The sequence below is a fragment of the Fundulus heteroclitus genome, chromosome 18, assembly GCF_011125445.2.
Source record: "Fundulus heteroclitus isolate FHET01 chromosome 18, MU-UCD_Fhet_4.1, whole genome shotgun sequence".
NCBI lineage: Eukaryota > Metazoa > Chordata > Actinopteri > Cyprinodontiformes > Fundulidae > Fundulus > Fundulus heteroclitus.
The window spans coordinates 21596017-21618030 of record NC_046378.1 but is presented as its reverse complement, the minus strand read 5'-3'; the positions used below and the strand labels follow the sequence as shown (position 1 = coordinate 21618030).

Below are 22014 nucleotides of genomic sequence, written 5' to 3'. Positions count from 1 at the left end.
TCTCTGATTTAAGCCTGTTGGCTGTTGCGATGACCCGGATAACTGAGAATTTTCACAGGCAACTGAACATTGCTAAAAAGCACACTATAACCACAATGAAGCATGGGGGTGGTGGCATCATGCTTTAGAGTTATTTTTCAGTCGGAAATTAAGCCTAAATTAGGTGTGTAGGGTATTATGAACATAAAACCCTCAGACTTCTGCTAGAAAAACACAAGATGAGGACGAATTTTCATGTTAAACAGAGACCGTTTAACAGTGACCCAAAAGATATAACAAAAATCAATCAACGTATTACTTCACCAAAACAAGAGTAGAAAGGTGAGAGTCCAGACCTCAACAGGTTACTTGAAAATTTCAACAGCAAAAAATTCTTGGTCTCATGTTTTTGTTTCTTTTAACTATATTTGGCTTTGTAACAGTGGCGTGTCGACTTCTTGAATCCACTGCACATAAGCTATTAAAAAATGAATGTATGAAATGGGTGCAAAAGGCCATCTAAATTTGGGATTGTTTATTTATACACGGTCTTTCTGCTTACATCAGTAATGATGCAGATTTGAGCCGCAAATCAGCAGCTATAGCATTTTTTGTGTGTGACTGTTTCCTGTTGCGTTGTGTCACAATGTCATCGGCTCATGGTTATGCATCAACAGCTGCCCTTGTGACTCTGCAAATGGAAAGAGGCAAACAGCTGCAACTAATCCACAGCCTGTCTATAATCCCAGACACAAGTGACCAGCTCTCATGGAAATGGGATGCTTGGTTGATTGCAGATTATATTCTTTTTATTGCTGTTTTTTAGTTAATTTATGACCTTTAGTTTTAACATTGCGTTTAGGCAAGGGTCAGCACGCGCTTTCTACAATATGATGAGCTTGACTAAGATGTGCATGGTGCCAGAGTATTTTATTTACACAAAAATGTAAAAAAATTAAATTAAATAAAAAAAAAGCAAAAAACATGTTTGCTTATTTTTTAGAGAACCAAAAATAATTATTGTTGCTTCTATCAGAAGTTATGATAACAGATCTTTAGTTATTTCCATTATAATAAACATACTTAAACAAATACTAAAAGTTACATTTAGTAGTAATATTTAAGTGCCTTTTGTGGAAAATATTGTAGTTTTTGCCTCTGTGCTCGTTATGGAATAACAGAAGCCATAACAAACTGATATAATCTGGCAAATTATTCAGACTATCTATTCAGGTTGTGGGAACAGCCATGTTTCAAGGAAATTTTTGTTAGCATGCCTCATTATGCAGCAACAAGTGGGGGAAGGGGAAGAGCTGTACTGCTTTATGTGGCTGGAAAACAAAACTTGCAGCACTTTCTCTGGCTTGTTATGAAAAGAACTGCAAGAATTTTTAGAAATAAAGTTGTGTTTTTGAAAACCGCTCTTCCTTTTAAAACCCCGGGATACCTTTGCTATCGGTAACAGGTCCATGCTTAATCTTGAGTCCGTGAGAATTTGGCTTTGCTGGAGCTCTGTGGTTACATTTCGGTGTAAAAATCTCCGTTTGATTTGCTTGTGTGGCTTGGTTGGTTTATTTTGTTTGCCCAGCCGCATGTGAAACGCATTAGCGGCCGTTTGATTGTAGTGTTTATTTTTCTTACTCGGATGGGTTTTTACAAGAAATGGAAAGAGTGAGGAAATTTGTATTTCCTTTTTGAGTGAGCGGAGTATAGATGTGGAGAAGATAAATGACGAAAGACTACGAGCCTTCACAGAGTACCGCAAGTGATTTGTGTGTTACATACTACATGTTTCCCCTCTTGTGTAGAGGTTGTGTTTTTCATCCCCGTTTTTATTTGTGTGTTCATCTGCACGTCCAGTGGGAGACCACAGCCTGAGCAGGAAGTGGTATCAGTGTAAAAAGTGCCCCCGCCCAACCAGAGCCCCAATGCCTTGCGCAGGACCCTTGTGTCTTACTAATGGACTGCAGGTCTCCAGAGAGAAGAGGAAAAGGGGCAGGGGGTGATGCAAATAGAGATGAGTAAGAATGGGGGGGGGGGGGAGAGCAGAAAGCTTAGCACAGAGGGATGGAAATCTATACGACAAGGATAATGTTTGTAAAGTAATAAGGGGGAGGAGAATAGAATTGGGGGCTTAGCAATCATTTTTGAACAGAAACAAAGAGGACATGTCACGCTTGTCTCCCAGAATGAAGAGAGATTTTCTTTGTGCCTCACTATCATTAGGAGTCTGGAATCACGACTGCACTGTGACCTTTGCAGCATTTCTTTTTCTATAAAGATTTGTTCCATCAAAGTAAGATGTATTTCTGACATAAATGCAGCACAAAAACACTGTTTGCACATGTTGTACTGGCGCAGTACTAGAGATGCTCTGAACCAGGATTTTTAGGTTACAACCCAATGTGATACTTGAATTTAAAGTCACCAGGCAGTGGACAGTTTTACAGTTTACCTACTTCTGGTAAATTTATATAATATCGTCCTTTATCATGACATTTATTATCTTTATTTTGATGCCTAGACCTAAAATCATAGGAAAAACACCTGCTCAATGTAGTGCACTAAATGTTATGTCGCTCACAGCTTTTATTTATATATTTATTTAACCTTTTATTTACAGAGGCAGGATATATTAAGAACAATTGCCTATTTACAGCTTGCAAATGGAAGAGGCTCTTTGATGGAAGGGGAAAATGGGTTTTCAAGAAGACAGCATTTTAATAAGAACAAGCCAAACAGTTTAAACACTAGATGATCTTACCAAGGACATTAAGAATGTCATGGCTAAACCATACATATAATTCTATGTATAAATTTGTTATAATAATATTTTAACCTAGGAGATAAGAGTCCAGTTTAAGCCTATAGATGACTCTGCCACCTGTAGTTTTTAGACTGCATTACATGACGAGACTGATGGGTGGCCCTCTGCCATCATTTTGCACCAGGACTGTCCGTGTTTTTCATGACCAGAAATATTTCCAAGAAGTGAATTTCTTTCACTGTCCGGCGAGGTAGAAGTATCGTAGCCAACATTCAGTCTGTCCTGCAGTAAGTTGCAACAGGAGGGGGAGGGGCAAGCTTTGTGCTACTCCATGCTTCTGTTGCCCACTCCTTGCTTTATTGGTCCCCAAAGCCGCTACATTAATAGCCACAGAATCGCTTGGTAATGTTAAACTTCAAGATTGTTTCTGCAATGATTGGTCAGTCAGTGTTCATGAGCAGAGCTGACGAAACGGCATGAGAAAATGAGTGTAATGTTCCAGAGAAACTAAGTAAAAACAACTTATTGTGACAATTTAAAAACAGTTTTTAACAACTTGTATTAGCGATTAGCACAGTTTGCACACCAAGCAGTTCCGACAGTACAACCGGCCTTTTGCATATTCTCTACATTGTAACCTATTCTTAGCTTGTATCAAAGTCTTCCAAGAAGATCCTCACATTTCCAGGTCATTGATGTTCTGATAGGAACGGGTTTAAAGTACAAAAGGATTTTAAGTCAGTAACATTCTGCAATGCTGTCTAATTCTGTATAGTTTTTACACACTGAATCGTGTTAAAGTTACTAAAACAAATACAAGTTTCTTAATCACCGTTATACTCTAGGCTTTGTTTTACTTTTGATGTTGAATCTAGCATTCAGTCAGCTGTCAGGACAACACAATACAAGCTGAAAGTCAAGCCTGCCCCTGACTGTCAATACTTTCAGCCGACTGTGCAACGCAGCGTTGCTAACTCCTGGAACTCCGTTATGAAAGGGATGCAGCTACCCCACGAGGGCTGCATGTTCTCTCCTCATGGGCAGTGAAAACAGCCTCTTTTCCCGCTGCCCTTTGTAACACGTTGTAATGATGAACTTCACGCCCTGCCGGTCAAGCGTTAGCTCCGGGCTGCACTCAAACACCCCACAGATGCATTCTGTCTTCCTTGGCTACTCTTATCCTTGAGAAAGCCAATGACCTAGAAAGGGGCTTCAATGATAGGCTCAGGCTGAGTTTTTTTTTTTTTTTTTTTTTTTTTACCACCAGTTTGAAACAGACTGTTTTGTAAAAACATCTTGCTAGGAGAAGGACTGTTCTAAAATCGAGCGGAGCGTTTGGCTTGTAACGCCGTTTACGATTCAGTAGAGGCTGACCGATGCGACCTCGGCGAGAGCTTCGGCACGCCCTGCCCATCTTCCCTCAGGGAGTTCCAGCGCGCAACTCGCATGACCCAGACCCACCGACCTCTCTCCCCTTCCTCCACATCCATTCTTCTCCGTAGCCCCCATCCTCTCGATGTTTGCCCTGACTTCCCACCCGCTGTTGACTTTACCAAAGCCTTCCTCTCCTTCCTGCAGTTCTTCCTCTCTCTTTCTGCTTTTGTGCTTCCCGACATGTTTCATGGTCAGAGGCAGACTTGCAGCCCTAATCTGTCCCTGCCTCATCTCTTCTACACCCCGAGGCCTGGTGACACTGGTATGTGGCTGCACATGCGTGCCAGACACCAGACTTCAGGGCGAACTGTGAGAGAGTTTGTCTGGATATGGCAGGACTGCTGCATTAACAGTACGTTCTGTCATTTCTATGAGGAAGCGAGTGTTTTTTCCCAAACAAATTAATCCGTGCAACGCTGCACTCAGACTCTCAGTGACCGTTCTGTTGAATAAAGCCATCTAATACGGTTGTTGTGCCCTATATGTTCTCTCATTCTATCCATTTAGCTTCGCTGTTGCACTTAATGAGGCGTTTTACATCCTTCTATTATTTGCCGCTGAGGTTTTCTAAACCATTGAGTCCTCACATCACTTATGATTGAATTCTGTCCTGGAGGCTGCCTGTTGGTAACTCTTCTTGGTGCACACACTGAGGAAAATATATATAGTTAAGTTAGAGAAGCAGATGTTGGTTAGAGTGTTTATGTTTAATAAGGAACGTCTCAGAGAAAATGACAAACTCTATGTCATTCATACATTACCCTGCCCACTGGCATTGTAATATAGTAAATTAGTTGGATGGTAAACAATAGCAAAGTCCTTCCATGTATAATGTGACGCATATTTTGTACAATTCTAGAGAAAATCTGAATAATGTGAAATAAAAGTTCAACTGTCCCTGCAAACCCAAATCCATTTTATTTATAGCACGCATTAAAAAAAACTAAACTATTTGTTTAACCAAAGGGCTGCACAGTACGAAAACAGGTCAAGCTAAGACACACATAATAATGCAATGTACCAAAAAAAAACTATAAAAGTAGAATAACATGTACCTCCAAAGACATGAATACAATAAAAGAGAAATGACAACAAACCAACTCACGCTGTTTGAAAGAGAAAAACAGCAAGAGAAAAGGCCTGTCAACTTGACAACTTGTTCCTTCATTTTGGAGCCATACCTGAAAAGACCCAATCTCCTCTGAGCTTTAGCGTGGTTTTTGGTACTAGTAACAGGATTTTCAAGGGTTTACAAGGATCTTCCAAACACATACAAATCAGCATCCTTTAGCTAAAGCCATAGGTTGCAGATGAGTTGCAAAGGATTGAAATGGTCTCATTGTTTAAAGGTAACAGTCAAGAGATGGTCCAAAACTATTTGCAGCAGTCTGTAATACATATGGGATGACTCTGACATCACAAAATGCTTGTATTTTGTCTAGGAGAATTTAAGAAATTTGGATGATTCCAACTCTGCTACCACCGTCTTTTTTTACCCACATTTAAACACAGCGCTGTCTACGCTATATTATGGGCTTTCCTTCAAAGGAAGCTGAGTTTTTTTTGTTCAAGGTGGTTAAAGTAGTTTAAAGTTCTAATATAGATTTTGTTTTGGACAAAAACCCAAAGCTAAAGATGAAGACAGATTTTAATTTTCCAAGCAGTCCAAGCAAACACCATAAGGCCACCTAAGGCCAGAGTCAAAGTATTGAAATGATCCAGAACTGAATCCGGTGGAAAACCTGTGGTGGTCACCTAAAGAAGGCTGTGGAATAGAGATGTCCTAGATCTAGAGAACTTTGCTTGGCAGAGTTGGCAAATATTGCCCAGTTAACATGTGGCATACTTATTGACTCTCACTGAAGAATGTTTTTTTTTGCTTATAAATACATTTGTGTAAAAAGAACGAATTACATTTTTGAAATATCTTATTGTGGTCTCATTGCTTTACATAGGGGAAATTTTAACAAGGGTGTGTGCACTTTTGTGAACCGCTGTGATAGATTAAGTTCCTGAATTTAATGTTGTCGTGGGCCCATATGTGATAACCTTAAGTAAAGATACCAGTTTCACAATTATTATCGGATTAGTGCAAAAACTGGAAATTATATCAGCTCGTCAATCATGGTTTTTACTCAACCTTAATAAGAGTGATGGTAGGCACTACTTTAATTTTCACATCAAGACTGTCCATGTTTTTCATAGCCGAATTGATCTTTGTTAAAAAGAAGTGAGTAGCTTTTTTCTTTTTCTTTTTTAGCCAACTACCAATGCTCTAAAAACATGCATTCAACATGCATTAATCTAAAAAGAAAAATCCAGGCCCTTCAGCACCTTCTTCTGGCATGTTATTAAAATATTAATCATAGGGTTGTCATTACTGAACTAGTTTTAGGGGTTTCAAACCATAACCTTCTAAACCTTTGCACACCTTGATGTCAGTTACCAACCCATGTCTAATTTCATGTCAGCTGTTCAGCAAGAATAGCAATATGGGAGCATGTAGACTTGAAATAAAGGATGATTATTAGCAGGCTGAACACAAGCTCTGTTAAGGCAGTAGGCTATATTCAGAGGTCATGTTTTCTTGGGTATAAATTCTGTCAAGGCCATCTGCTTTGTAACGTGAACAAGTCCAGGTCAGGACACAGGTGCACTTTTAAGCCGCTGATGCCAGTCCTGGATTCTCTGATGTTATTTCACGCTCTGAATGGAAACGAGCGAAAAGCAGGGGATTTGGTGCTCTGCAAAACTTGCAGCTTTGAACCTTGATAAGCACCTGTTTAAATTAAATTCAGAAGTGGAATATACAGACTGTTCAGCAGGCAAATTATAGTATGCTACATACTGTTTGATCTCCTGTGAATTCCTTCTGTGGAGCATTTACAGGAGCATTTGCTTCAGCTGTGGTTATCCTTTTCATTGTCTTCCCTTCTGGTGTAAAACGGTCAGATTTCGAATTTCAAAATTGCTAATGATTTTCCTCTGCTTGACGGACATAATTCCATTGTCATTTTTTTTTTATCTGTGTTATTTTTTTATATGGTTGATGATGGTTTTACTGTGTTATGCACCAGTAGGAACATGGATTGGTTGGTCTCATGCTTTAAGACTGGCTGCCTTACAGCAAAGGAACATTTTGAATCATCCCTTTAAAGGAGAGGCAGTCAATTAAGTTAATAGCCGAACCTCAGCCCTCTGAATTTTGTTTTAGATATCATCTATACTACATTTTCTTCAGTTTGCCCACTCTGCAAGCCTCTCTGTATACCACTGATTATATATCAATTTTTTTGCTTGCCATACATCAGTTTATTTAGTCAAATTGAGATAAATATGTAAAGACGTGAGTGATGGTATGTTATCCAACTCTGATCTATTGGATGAGAAACTTGGGAAAACATGTTTTTGATGAAGACATGTAAGCCAATAGGCAATGCCGCCTTTTAAAATGCAGATGGCTCTCCCTAGTTGGCCAATTAGTAACTTTAGCTCTGGAACACTTATCTGCTTTCATCTTCTTGTGTGTGTGTGTGTGTCTTTCATTTGGGGGTGCGGGCAGCTTAGTTTGCCCGTTTCCACAAGTGTGTAGAGGCCTTTGTGCACATTCATGTCTGTTTGCTGCAAGAGCACTAACTACCCATACATTTATCCTGCTTCAGTGGCAGCGAGATGGCCGACCATACTGTTAGATGTCACATAATGGGCCCAAACGATATGGGGTCCCCACGAAGACAAGAGTGAAATGTGAAAGGCATCACTGTTAGCACTGCAGTTCTTGCAGATTGAAAATTGAATGAGTAAAACTGGTGAGACATTATGTTTAACTGAACTAAAGCTTGGCCAAGTAATGTGCTGCATTCCAACAGCTTTGTCACTGACCTCAATCTTTTCAGGAAACATTTACAGGGAAAATAGGATCAGAGATTAAACATTAATGACAGAATGCAGGAGCATAATAAGAATTTAAATGAGATGAACAATAGCTTACTAAATGTTCTACTTAGTTTTGTTTTCTGGCGACTAATTTTCTGTATTTCCTTTGTCTTTCTCCATATCTTTCAGGACAAGACCTAAGTCGAGTAAGCTCCTTTTTGCATGGAAACCCTGCTTCCCTGGCAGCTCCCTCCTCTCCCTAGAGCTAGCAGCCAGCATGGCAGGATGAGCTTCTGCAAGCGACGATGATGGCCAAAAAACAAGATGCCCGGGCTCCCATCTACAACCTGGTCGTGGTGGGGTTGTCTGGCACCGAGAAGGAGAAAGGCCAATGTGGCGTGGGCAAGTCCTGCCTGTGCAACCGCTTTGTTCGGCCGAGCGCAGACGACTTCCACTTGGACCACACCTCCGTTTTAAGCACTAGTGACTTTGGAGGACGTGTGGTGAATAATGACCACTTTCTGTACTGGGGAGAAGCTGGCAGGACGATAGAAGAGGGGCAGGAGTGCCGTATGAACGTGGTGGAGCAGACTGAGTTTATTGACGATCAGACATTTCAGCCACACCGTAGCACGGCGCTCCAGCCTTACATCAAGAGGGCAGCTTCCACCAAGCTGGCTTCAGCTGAAAAGCTGATGTACTTTTGCACAGATCAGCTGGGGCTAGAGCAGGACTTTGAGCAAAAGCAAATGCCTGAAGGGAAGCTTATAGTGGATGGCTTCTTACTCAGCATTGATGTTAGTAGGGGTATGAACCGTAGCTTTGAGGATCAGATGAAGTTTGTTGGCAACCTGTATAATCAACTAGCCAAAACAAAGAAGCCTGTGGTACTGGCTCTCACTAAATGTGATGAAGGAGTTGAGCGCTACATTAAAGACTCACATGCTTTTGCCCTTGCCAAGAAGAACCTACAGGTGGTTGAAACTTCAGCCCGCTCTAATGTCAATGTTGACCTGGCATTTCTTACTCTGGTTCAGCTCATAGACAAGAGCAGGGGAAAGCCCAAGATTATCCCATACTTTGAGGCTTTGAAACAGCAGAGCCAACAGATCGCCTTAGCCAAAGACCGCTATGAGTGGCTGGTCAACCGAATTGTGAACAACCACAATGAGACGTGGCCTGCTGTCAGCCGTCGTATGCAGACAGCTCCTGAGTACAAGGACTATGTTTTTCTTGAAGGAACGGCGAAGGCCAAGAAGCTCTTCCAACAACATGTGCACAGACTAAAGCAAGACCATATAGAGAAACGCAGGAAGGCCTATTTAAATACTCTACCACAGGCCCTGTCTGTACTCATACCAGAGTTGGATGAGATAGACCACTTGAGCTGGTCTGGAGTTCAGAAGGTATTGGAGACAAAGAGAGATTTCTCTCTGTGGTTTGTCATTTTGGATGATACCCCTTGGGAGACGACACCGCACATTGATAAGATGGACGATGATCGAATCCCCCAGGACCTACTGGAGACACCAGCAGCTGAAGTCATCTATGAAACCCATTTGGATCAGTTAAGAAAGGAACGCAAGCGATCAGAGATGAGATGGGAGTTCAAAGAAAGATTAAGTGTTTCTCCTTTCATCACACCAGGGAAACCATGGGAAGAGGCTCGAAGTTTCATCATGAATGAGGATTTCTACCAGTGGCTGGACGAAGCTGAATATTTAGACATCTACAACAAACATCAGAAGGAAATCATTGACCGGGCCAAAGAAGACTTTCAGGAACTGCTTCTTGAATACTCTGAGCTCTTTTATGAGTTAGAAGTGGATGCAAAACCAAGTAAAGAGAAAATGGGAGCCATTCAGGAGCTGTTGGGCGAGGAGCAAAGATTTAAAGCACTACAAAAGCTGCAGGCAGAAAGGGATGCTCTTGTACTGAAACACATTCACTTTGTTTACCATCCTACGAAGGATACTTGCCCTAACAGCCCCCACTGTGTTGACACTAAGATTGAGCAGATACTGGCTTCCAGATTCCCCACCCGATACCCATCGTCAGACAGCACTAGACTGGAAGGAGGAAGGGCTGAACGGATAAACCTTGTCATCCTAGGTAAAAATGGACTAGCCAGAGAAATGGCAAACGAGATAAGGGCATTGTGTACCAGTGATGACAGGTATGTTGTTGATGGCAAGATATACGAGTTAACCCTTCGTCCCATAGAAGGCAATGTACGTCTGCCTGTCAACTCATTCCACACACCTACCTTCACACCCCATGGTTGCTTTTGTTTATACAATTCAAAGGAATCCCTCTCATATGTTGTTGAGAGTTTAGAAAAGCTTAGAGAAACAACAATAAGCAGAAGGGAAAGGGAAAACAGCTTAGCTCTACTCCCACTGTCCCTCCTGCTGGTCACTAAGCGGGGGGTTGGTTCCATTGGGGATATCGGAGGGGAAACAGCTCAGACTCTGATACAGCAGGGGCAGCAGGTAGCTGCAAAGCTGCAGTGCACCTACCTAGACCCAGCCTCCCCGGGTAAGGGTTACGGCCGCAATGTCAGCGAGAAGCAGCTTAGCATGATGCTAAGAGGCCTCTTAGAAACCCGGAGAAACATTGGAAGCAGCTCCCCTACATTGCCCCCTTTATCCTCTGCTTATAGAGACTCTCCGTCTCAGCAAGGCTGTGAGGCAGACCTCAGGATAGTCATGTGCCTGATGTGTGGGGACACATATGACTTAGATCAACTACTTGCACCATTCCTTTTGCCCCAGCATTGTCGTCCTGCGTCAAGTCTTAGCAGCGGCACGTCCGTTCTCCTGGATCTCATGATAGGGGGTCACAGGCAGAACGTTGAGTTGTCGTTGCTCTCCTTCCACTCCTCATTTTCCCTCCGCAAAACAGGCCTTGTCCACGGCTACATCACAGTTTACTCCGCCCGCCGCAAAGCCTCCATGGAGACTATGTGCGCTTTCCTTTGTGAGGTCCAAGATGTCGTCCCGGTCCACCTGCTAGCAGTAGGGGAGAGTCAGATGGAGCTGTCAGACTCTGACTCTGCTAAGGAGCAAATCTGTCAGGGAGAGGAGCTGGCCCATGAAATAAATGCCAGATTTAGCACAGTAATATGTGGACATGGTGGGGTAGTAGGGGGACTTCACAAGATAGACCTTTTCCAGTCCTTCTTACACGAGGTGATGGAAAAGCGCGCCGTTGTTGAGGCTGCACACATGTTTGATAATACAGCCGAGGCCTGCACCAACGAGAGCATCAGCCCTCGCTGTGGGTCCCCCAGTCCAGTTCCCACTCATGTGGACTCAGAGGATGACTTTGACCCATCACTGCTTTACCCTACATTTAGGGATTGTGGTAGTCTAAGTTCCCACCTGGGAAGTTTCAAGCTGCCAGATCTGGAATCAAGTGATACATTTTCTGTCATTTCTGATATTGGCACATTTGAAAACAAGCTGAACAATAAGGTGCCTCCACAAGTAAAGCCCAAGCCCCCCCGCAAAGTAAATCTCGGATCCTATGTTGATCAGCAAGGAACCTCCAACCGATCCTTCTTGCACCAAAACGTCACCTGGGCTCCGGGGAGTGACGGCGGCTATGACCCCTCTGACTACGCAGAGCCTATGGACGCTGTGTGCAAACCTCGACCTACAGAGGAGGAGACTATTTACTCTGTTCCCCATGACAGCACACAGGGCAAAATGGTCACCATCCGCAACGCCAACAAGGGCCACGCCAATGGAAGTGCCGTAGGGAACGGTTCGGACAGCGAGGTCGACAGCAGCTCACTGGAGCGCAGGAGAAAGCTTTCCGGTTTTGGTGAAAAGCCTAAGCTTTACCGAGACAGGTCCCAACGGCTTGGAAAATTTAGTAGTTTTAGGACAAGCTTCTCTCTTGGCAGTGATGATGAGATGGGTGGTCCACCAAAGATAAGCCATGAGGATGGAGTGCCTCAAAAGGAAAACTCCATCGACGAAGGTGATGATCACAAAACGATGAAGATTCTCCGGGGACTCCGCAGAAACACAAAGGTTAGTAACTTTATAAACAAGTATTGTATGAGTCTAATATGACTGATAATCCCAGCCTTGGGAAATGCATTTATTATTATTGTAGTGCATTAAAAATGCTTTAAGGGATACTTATCTTCTCTTTCAGCAAGCGAGTACAACATTCATTTTAAGCAAACCTATCAATGTTTTGTAGTAAACGTAGGAGAGCAGGGTTTGGAGAGTATAAACATTTGCTTTACTTATGTACACACAGAATAACTCCAGCATAATTATGTTTTGGCCAAGACCCAGACCTGTTTGCTTTGGTGGATAACTGTGTTTATGGCCAGATTCAGAATCCTCTCTCTGCTGTTTAAAACCGAGCCCAGTGAAAACATGTCATTCTGAAGGGTTTCCTCTAAAAGCATGCCTCCCTGCCATATTTTTTCCTGACCACTCAGTTGGAGTCCCCTAAACGTTTGCCAAATCATCAGTGGTAGGAGGAAATGTGATGGTGTTCTTCATCATACCCGAATCTAAAATGTCCCTTTGAAAGGGAGAAGAGGCACAACTTTTGTTTGTGCATGTATGTCAAATTCATAAGGTCAACTCTTCTTACAGGATAAAATCGCACCAAAACAAGAGAAGCAATCTCAGCAAGGAAGGCTTTTTCCCCACAATATAAACTTTTTCTAGACATACAGTGGCTGAAAATACATATTCTGTACTCAAGAAGTAAATTTTTCTAATGGAAATATGAAATAGAAACGTTAAATTCTTAAGATGTGGCTAACAACCAAAGTAATCCATATGCAAATAAATCAAACCAAGTTGTGTGAAATGATGTGGAATTACACTGGGAAGTTTTGAACTCGCTTAGTAAAATCTATTCAAAACATAGTTTGAAAAACAGCTTCACAAATTCTCTTGTAAGCAGGAAAGGGTGCATTGCTCAGGTGTGATTTCAAGCAATCCACACAAATGGTTTTATTAGTGTTACTGGGCTCCCCTCTATACTCTTAGAGGTATAGATTATGGCCCACTTTAACAGCTTTATTTTCTTTCTCTGATTCTAGTTGAGTATTTTCATGACTGGGTGCAACGTCTTGCCTGAAACTGCACAAAATTATTATTAAAATTATTATCAAGCCATTTTCCTCCAAACATGGTATATTCAGCAGAGTCCAGGGAGTTCAATTTTGGCCAAATTGCACCACACAGTATTCTTCCAGTATTTCTTTGCTTTGTCTAAATGCTCTTTTCTCAACTGTAGAGTTGCTTAAACATACGTTTTCTTCAGCAGTGGAGTCTTATGGCGCAAGCAGAGAAAGCAGACATTTTTTTTTTTCAAGCTCACTCTGATTGCTGCTTTGCTCTTGGACAAGATCTTCTGATTATTCACTTGACTTCTGTCAGACTCCTGGTTGTCGCTGGTTTACAGTGAAAGGATGTTTTTTTTTCAACTCCAGGTCATGGCCCCCGTTCACTAGAATGTTTAGAAATGTCTGCAACCAAGGCCATCAGTGTGTTTTGTAAGCAGCGAGGTTGCAGACATCTTGAAAGTGCCCCTTGCTTTCAGATGTGATAAGATGCTTCTCGTGCAGTACCTTGGTAATGAGCAACCTTTTTATAGGTTATCGCTTTGGACTAAACCAGCTGATATTAATTTTCACTGATGAGGAGCAGTATGGCGTTCTAAAAACTGACAGATTCCAGTTATTTTGTTAGTGTTATACACTTTTTGCCGGTTATTTTCTTCACATGATCAGTTTTTTTTCCCTGCATCATTTCACTTTATTACACATCATCATCAACTTATTTACTACTGTTTTTAGAGTTGGTATGGATTACTTGCGTTGTCACTGACATATGTCAGTTTCATGTTAACAGAAAAGATAGAAATGTATTTCAACAAAACAATAGTTTCCCCATTGTATAATTTGCTAAATTGCGCAGTTACTTTTTTCCCCTACTTGTTTTCTCACAAAGCTGCCATTAAACAGGATGCTTTGATGGACTCCAGTGGCAGTTTTAAGTTAAGGCATCATTGCTTACTGCTCACTTTTTTTGGCACAGCGGCGTAGTATATGCCAACCTGTCAGCTTCCTCTAAAGACTTGCGATTCATCGCGGCGACAGTTTGGCTTTCTTTACTTCCTTCCTTTCATTATTTTCCGCTCTGTTTGTTTTTGCATCTTGCTGATTCATACATTCTGCTTTTCACATTCTTGTCCCATTCATTGTTCGCTCCCTTCACGCCTCCTTTTTCCTTATCTTGTCTATCTTAATTTTTTTCCTTCCTTTTTTTTCTAAAGATACAGGTGTCTCCCTGTCCCACTGTGTCCTGTTCCCTTCTCACCCAGGACGCGTTGATACTTTCGACCTTTCACTCTTGGGCTTATCAGCGCTGGTATGCTGCTCATTCGCACACATGGTGTGGCGCTTAAGTGCCAGCTGAAACAGGAGTTGCAGCTGTGCATGTTGTGCTTGTGTATCTGTGATAATTGCCATGGCTGTCAGGAGGGTGGAAAAGGAGGCGGATGATAAATGTGCTTAGACACTCAGCTGGGATGTACCTGTACGGAGGTTGTCGTCTCGCATTATTCAGCTACATCCTGCCATGCTTAAGGCCATATGTCTGTCAGAAAAAAGCATGAACGGCTCAATCATGAGAAGACATCGGAGTTTACAATCTGTGTGTGATGCAAAATGTCACACGGATCATTAAAAATCCAACATTTATGAAAGTAAAATCCCTGAGAAAGCTGAAACCAGCAGAGTGTGGCTGCGTATCATCATTTTTAGTCGTTCAAGCACCTCTGATCTGTTGTATGCAGCTTGCCTGGAATCTTGATGGCCACATTACAAGCTATTATGGATTTATTATGGTTATATTGAAGGATTAAGTTTCTTCACCTATTTTACAAGCAGCTGTCTCTAAAGTAATAGGACATTTACAATCTGCTGCAACTCCAAATCCCTTTTTAGATGACATTTTATTGAGTTAATTTCTCATATCAAGGAGACGTGCTGCAGCAGTTTGTGGTGGATTATATAGAGGGTCCTATGCCTGTTTTTGCCCCAGTCAAACTAAAAGTAGATGTTTTTAAGGTGATGCTCAAGGTGAAGGTAAATGCGGTATAAATATTTTCCTGGCTGGAGCCTTAGGGTACTGTCTATCTCCCTGAGTCACGATGGGTTAAAACAAATATTCAAAAGGAGCCTGAGCCCATTTTAAATAACCGTTTTACCGCGGGCATTGACCAAGTCTGTCCTTCCTGATTGCCCTCCCTCACTGAGAGACCGGAGAAACATTTCCTCTCTCTCTCCTGCAGCTTTTTGTTGAAGTCTCCTCAGGCAGCGAGAGGAATGTTTGAAATTCCTCAGGCACCTAGTTTATCTGGTGTATTCATCCAAGAGAGAAAAAGGACACAAGAAATTCCCCAAAACAGGAAACAAATTTATGTCAAAACTCCAGAAGTCAGTTGTGTTTTGGTGTCCTATGGCGAGCCGTATCTGTGTGTATGTGCAAACGCTCCCCATGATGTCTGTTTAAGGATGTGATTTGTTTCTTTGTAGTTGTGGAGGTCTGTTTTGTCTTCTTAGAGCTGGAGACATATCCTGTCTCAGTCAGCAGCAGAAAGGAGTGGCCAGAAGGCAAAACGGCAGGGGGAGAAGACAGTCAGGGAGAGAAAGGGAGAAAAGCGTGTGGGTACAGAGACTGTCTTCTAAAATGAGACAGCAACACAGTTACTGTGATGGAACTGAAATAAATTACAAGATGCCAAACTGAATCGCCACATCTCTGTACTCTTGCTGTCTAGTTATGACCTGCTTTTTTTTTTTTTTTTAGCCAAAAAGAGGCACTTGAATGAATGAATGCACATGAATACATACCTTTTACTTATTTAATATTTAATAAAACACACACATGCACATCCATTAGAGTTTACATTTGAGGGCGGAATGTGAATGTAGAGAACAGGAGTGTTGAGAGACTGGACAAGCTGGAGAGATAGATGGCAGCCAGTGACTGACAGGCAGAGGAATTTCAAAGCTAGACATTAGTAATCTGGTCATCTGCCGGGGCTACGACACAAAGTTACCCGAGTAGCAGCTACAGAAGGGATAGCTAAGAGTGAGGCTCTGTTCAAAGGTTCTTAGCAGTTAATACCTCACCTTTCAATCTAAATTTATAAAATCTGAACTTTATCCTCATTACACTATAGTACCAAATGTATCCACAAGTCTGCCATCACACACTTAAAGACTTGATTGGCATCCTATTCTTAATCCATAGAGCTTAATATAATGTTGGCCAACCCAATGCAACTACCACAGCTTTGGCTCTATTGGGAAGGTTTTCCACAAGATTCAGCAGTGTGTTTAAGGTAATTTTTTTTAACTTCACCTCAAAAGCTTATTTGTGAGGTCCGACACTGATGTTGGACGAGAAGGCCTGCCTCGCATTTACTGAGTGCTTGAATGGGTTCACCTGGTGACATTGTGATATAGAGCTGTGTGTCGTCTGCATAGTTTTGGTAACTGATGTTTTTTACGATCTGAGCTAGAGGTAGCATGTAGATATTCTATAGGAGGGGACCCAGGATGGACCCTTAAGGAACTCCACATGTTATTTTTCTCGTCTCTGATGAAAAGTTACCTACTGAGACAAATAGATCCCTGTCCTTGAAGTGGGATTTAGACCAGTTGAGTGCTGTACCAGAAAGGCCGACCCAGTTTTCAGGTGCTCTAACAAAATGGAGTGATCAACTATCAAATGCTGCACTGATGTTCAATAATACCAGCACTGTGGTTCTTCCACAGTCATTTACATTTATTTGGATGTCAGTAAACACCTTGACAAGCGCGGTCTCCGTACGATAGTGAGCACGGAAGCCTGACTGGAAACTGTCAAAGCAGCTAGTTATTGTTAATAAGGTATTTAGTTATTGAAACACAGCTTTTCCAGTAATCTTATTGATTAAGGGGAGATTTGAGATGGGCTTGTAATAATGCATTGCTCAAAAAGCAATTTTTCTTAACCAGACATAAATAAATTCAGTTAAAGTTCCTTTAATAGACTTTGCTTTGTGCGTTGTTGAATGGTCACTGTGGTCTACAAAGTTTGGAGCATGAAATTGCCCCAGATGTTAAAAGAACCCTTTCACAAACTAAGGGGCCAGACCCAGCTCTTGGAAAAACAGCACCACACCATAATTCCCTTTGCACCAAACCTCACATGTTACCCAAATCAGTAGGGCAGGTGCCGGTCTCCTGGCAACTACCAAACTAGTAACAGACCCAGTGCAGTGACAGTCTCCTTAACACCACTGCACCTGACGCTTTGTATTATACTTGGTGATACAAGGCTCGGATGTGAGAACCTTTCCATGAAGCTCTTTGTACACTTCTTTAGCTAACCTGAAGGCCGGCTGCTTGATCTCTGAGCACTCTGAGTCTCTGCATCAGCTGAGCCCTCTCTGCGTGATTCTGCGTGGCCACTGTGGGACTCAGCAATTGGGAATGACAACAACTAGCGCTCTATTCTTATACCACTAGCTGTTGACTGCTATGTTTTGTAGTGATAACATTTCACCATTGGGCATATTGCATAGATGGCAGCCTACCACAAAACCACACTAACATCCACTGAGCTCCTGGAAGCCTAAAAACACCAAAATTGGATGGGTTAGCAAGTAATTTGGACAATTTTGTCCCGGTGGCAGAACTTAATGGCAACCGTTTTAAGCTAAATCAAACAATATCAATCTTCCACAGCAGCTTATGATGTAAATGGTAAATGGACTGAATTTATACAACGCTTTTCTAGTCGTACTGACCACTCGAAGCGCTTTACACCACAGCCACACTCACTGACACACACACACATTCATACATCGATATACACATCACATGTGGTTGGAGTCAAACATGCAACTTTCCGATTGCAGGGCAACTACTCTACCCTACTGACAGCCAAGTGTTTTTATGACTAAGATACAGCAATTACAGATTTTGTAGACAATTTCTGATCACACAATTTGAAAATCTCTGTCCTGCCAATTATACATTTTAAATAATTGTAAAAAAAAAAATAGAAAGCTTTTTTTTTCTTGTTCAAAATATAGATATATAGAATATAGATAAGGTGTTCATAGCACTGCATGGATACACAGTTGTTAGGTCTGTTTCCATGCAGCAAGAAGGTCCTGGGTTAAAATCCTTTCTGCATGGAGTTCTCCTGTGCATACGTGGGTTCAACCTAGGTACCCCAGCCTCTTCCGTTTCCATCCATCTATCCCTCGTCTTCCACTTATCTGAAATTGGGTAGTAAGGGCAACAGGCCCAGGAGGGAAACCCAGACATGCCTCTCCCCAGTGGCATCCTAAAGCTCATTGTGGGAAATCCCAGGCATCTTTCCACAGTCAGTAAACATGATTGTTAGGTTAATAGGTTACTCTAAATCGCCCTTAGATATGAGTGTGTACATGAAAGGAAATGCTTTACGTGTTCCCTTCTAAGCACTTGTTTCACACAGGAAGGTCATTGGTGGCGTACCACATTCAATGTCATTTCCCATTTAAATGGTCATACATTTCAATGTAGATGACTGTTACTTTGACAATGGTTTAAAGTGTCAAATATTGTATTTTCATAGAAAGCCTTGACAATTTTTAAACTGGGGTTGTAAATAGGGCTGAACAATTAATCACATTTTCAATATAATCGTGATTTAAAAAAACGCAATTTCCAAATCGCAGAAGTCTGCAATTTTTGGCTATGTAACAATTAGGGAATTAGACACGTCCATTAGGTGTTGGTAAAATGTTTGAAGTGGGTTTTCTTCCACATGGAAGGGAAGACAGTTGCAGCAGTGAGATAATCTAATTTTATTACTTGTTTTAGAGTTTGTATAATCATACAAAGCATTAAGTACAGGTCAATCAGTTTAATACATAGACTTGCTTGTTGGTTGGACTTTGCACTTTATATTCAACAAGGATTGATGTCCAGCTCAACTTAAAGCTGTTCTCTTGAATAATATTCTGATCAATAGAAACATTAAAAGTTCTTGTTTAAAATAGTCCTTGTTTACAAACATCTTTATTTAGAGGCCATTTTTGTTGCTTGTGGTTAATGCAGAGAAAAGTCAAAATTGCAATTTTGGTTGAAATATATTGTAGGCAGAACACAATCATTTCAGCTCCGAGTTCAGATACTGTGGGTCTTTTAGCAACTAATCCACATGGCGAGGAAACAAATTGATTTGTTGTTTGTATATATTTGAAAATAAATGATAAATTAAACTGGGAAAAAAAATCACATTAAATCGCAATATTAAGAAAAAAAATCACGATTAGATTATTTTCCAAAATCGTTCAGCCCTAGTTGTAAAGACATTAAAATCTTCTTGGACCAATTAATCTTCTTTCTTTTTTTTTTTTTTTTTTTTTACAAAATAAAAGAGCAAAGAAAGGTAAAGATAAGCTATTGACTGCTCATAACAGAAGCTTTTAATGTAATCTCACTTCAGAAATTCTGAATTATCCCTCTAGGGGTGGAGTACAAAATTCATCTCCAAATTTAAAAAGATTTTAAAAAGAAATACATTAGAACAAGTTTCCCTTGTCTTGGTTTTGGTCCTGCAGGTTGTGGCAAAAAATAAAGGAAAGAAGCCATAAGGACTTTTCCCTCTGCTTCCCAGTAGATTTGAGCGCTACTGTAAATGTGTCTATAAATGCGATCAAAAATGTTTGCCCGAGTGTGCGCCGTGGCCAGTATCTGGAGCAGAGAGCACGTTGGTGCTTCTTCTCTCTAATGAGCGCTCCTCTGCTCCTTTACAGTTGTTGTCGCTGTCTGTCTGTAGGACTGCACTGCACCCACAATCTGTGTGTTCAGCCAACCATGCATCCCGGCCCCACTGCCTAGCCTGCCAGGGCAGTGCCTCAGGGGGCGCTGACAGACATACTGCAGATCCAAGCCTCAGGGGGCCTTCAAAATATTCCTACTGATTGCCATTAGAGCGCTGGACAATCGCTGCTGTTGCCTTAAGCCATTTTCAGGGACAGGCAGAATAAAGAGTGTTTCTGGAGTGTATAAGAGGGCTCTTAACAGGAAACTATAGGGGGTTGAAAAGTAAATAATCACTGAATAATAGTTTGATTATGTGAGAGCTGCAATGCAGTACAGGGAAAAATCCAGAACGTCAGAGGGAGAAGGGATAGACTGATGAGATGAGAGTGATAAAATGTGACGTATGTCTGGATGACATGAGGGTTTACGATAAGAATGAATGATTTCTTATCAGTTTAGCCTTTAGAAGGTATGTGTGAATGGGGTGTGTTCTTGTATCTTTGCCCTTTTGCACAATAAGCATAAAAATACAGTAATTTTTAAAATAAGGTCACGGCCTTTGTACTGTTAATCAATGTCAAATTAAATGTGCCTCAGTCGACTGCGCCAATCTCAGTTAGTGTCGTATAAAGTTGTGTTTTCTGTGTGATTTCACCAACCGAACTGTGTTATTTCTTCCTGGCAGAAACAACCACGGGCCAAGCCGAGGCACTCCAACTCCAAACCTATTGAGAGCAACTACTTTGGCATGCCGCTGGCGGCTGTGGTCACTCTTGAGAGACCAATCCCTGTCTTCATTGAGAAATGTATCCGCTTTATTGAGACCACAGGTAAGGAAGTCGATAACCTGTAACAGCCAGATTTTTTTCCCCCAGCAGTATTTGTGCTACACATATGCGCAAAAGTATTCATATCCCATTTCACTGTAACATCAAAACCTGCAAACTTTCAAGCTTTGATTATAGTTTGATTAGGATTGTATGTGATAGTCCAGCACAACGGTCGCCATTCTTGTGCAGAAAATAATGCATTGTTTTAAAATGTGGTCTCTACCAGATTTATACATCTGGAGGTTGAATTTATTTTTCATTCTTATTTGTGGAATAGCTTGAAGATCAATTTTCAAATCTTGCTACAGCTTTTTATAGGTCTGGGCTTTGACTGGACCATTCTAACACATGATTGGTTAGAAGAGTCCTTGATCTAAGGTGTTCCATTGTAGCTCTGGCTGGATGTTTATTGTTGTTGCATACCTTCTCGAGGGAGAATGTCCCATTCTCAGGTTTGTTTCCAGCCCCTGCCATTTACTGTACCACCATCGCCATTCTTAACGGTCGGGGTGGTATGCTCAGGGTGATAAGCAGTGCTAGTTTTCCACAACAACTAGCATTTTCATTTTCTGCTCCTGTTTCTTATCTTGATCTTGGAAGTGAACTAAACAGAACCCGAGAGACTGTTACCTTATCTTTTTAAACGTGAATGCAAGTATGTTGATCTTCAAGCTAATCTAAAGTGAACTCAAGCCACATTCTCCTTCTGAGGGATTCTAACCTAACCGAGTGGATTCAAGAAATAATGTTAGACCTGGTGGAGGGGTTTAAGTGTCTTGTTGTCTTGCTAATAAGTAATAGTAGGAAATGGACAGATGGTTTGGAGCTGCATCTGCAGTAATGCAGGCGCCTCTCGGGTCTGTTGTATTGAAGAAAGAGCTAACCCAAAATACAAAGCTTTGGCTTTACCGGTCCGTCCATGTTCTGACCCTCACCTATAGTCATAAGTTATGGATCAGGATTGAAAGAACAAGATCCCAGATAGAAGTGGTTCAAACTAGCTTCTTCCAAGGCTGACAGTGTTCAGTTTTAGAGATATGGGGAGGAGCTCTGTTGTTGAGGAGGAGCTCCAAGTAGCGCCACCGCTTCTCCTCTTTGAAAACAGTCAGTTCAGGTGGTATGGATCAAGGTGCCACCTTAGTGCCTCCCTTTTTTGGGCTCTCCCCATTAGAAGAAGGCCTGGGGAAGACCCAGAACTCACTAGAGGGACTATATCCCCCCCGCCTAGAATGAGCTGGAGGATGCCCCTGAGGAGAGGGATGTCTCAATTT

The 22014-nt window shown here is 41.6% G+C and overlaps 1 protein-coding gene across 1 annotated transcript in view; it reads left to right on the top strand.

The window, feature by feature from the left end:
• The window catches only part of arhgap35a (Rho GTPase activating protein 35a), a 94358-nt gene that overhangs the window by 49547 nt on the left and 22797 nt on the right, over positions 1-22014 (top strand). Inside the window, exons 2-3 of the mRNA XM_036150088.1 lie at positions 8246-12096; positions 20599-20743. Coding sequence (XP_036005981.1) covers positions 8362-12096; positions 20599-20743 — 3880 coding nt within the window. The 5' untranslated portion in view covers positions 8246-8361. The remainder of the gene's footprint in view (positions 1-8245; positions 12097-20598; positions 20744-22014) is intronic.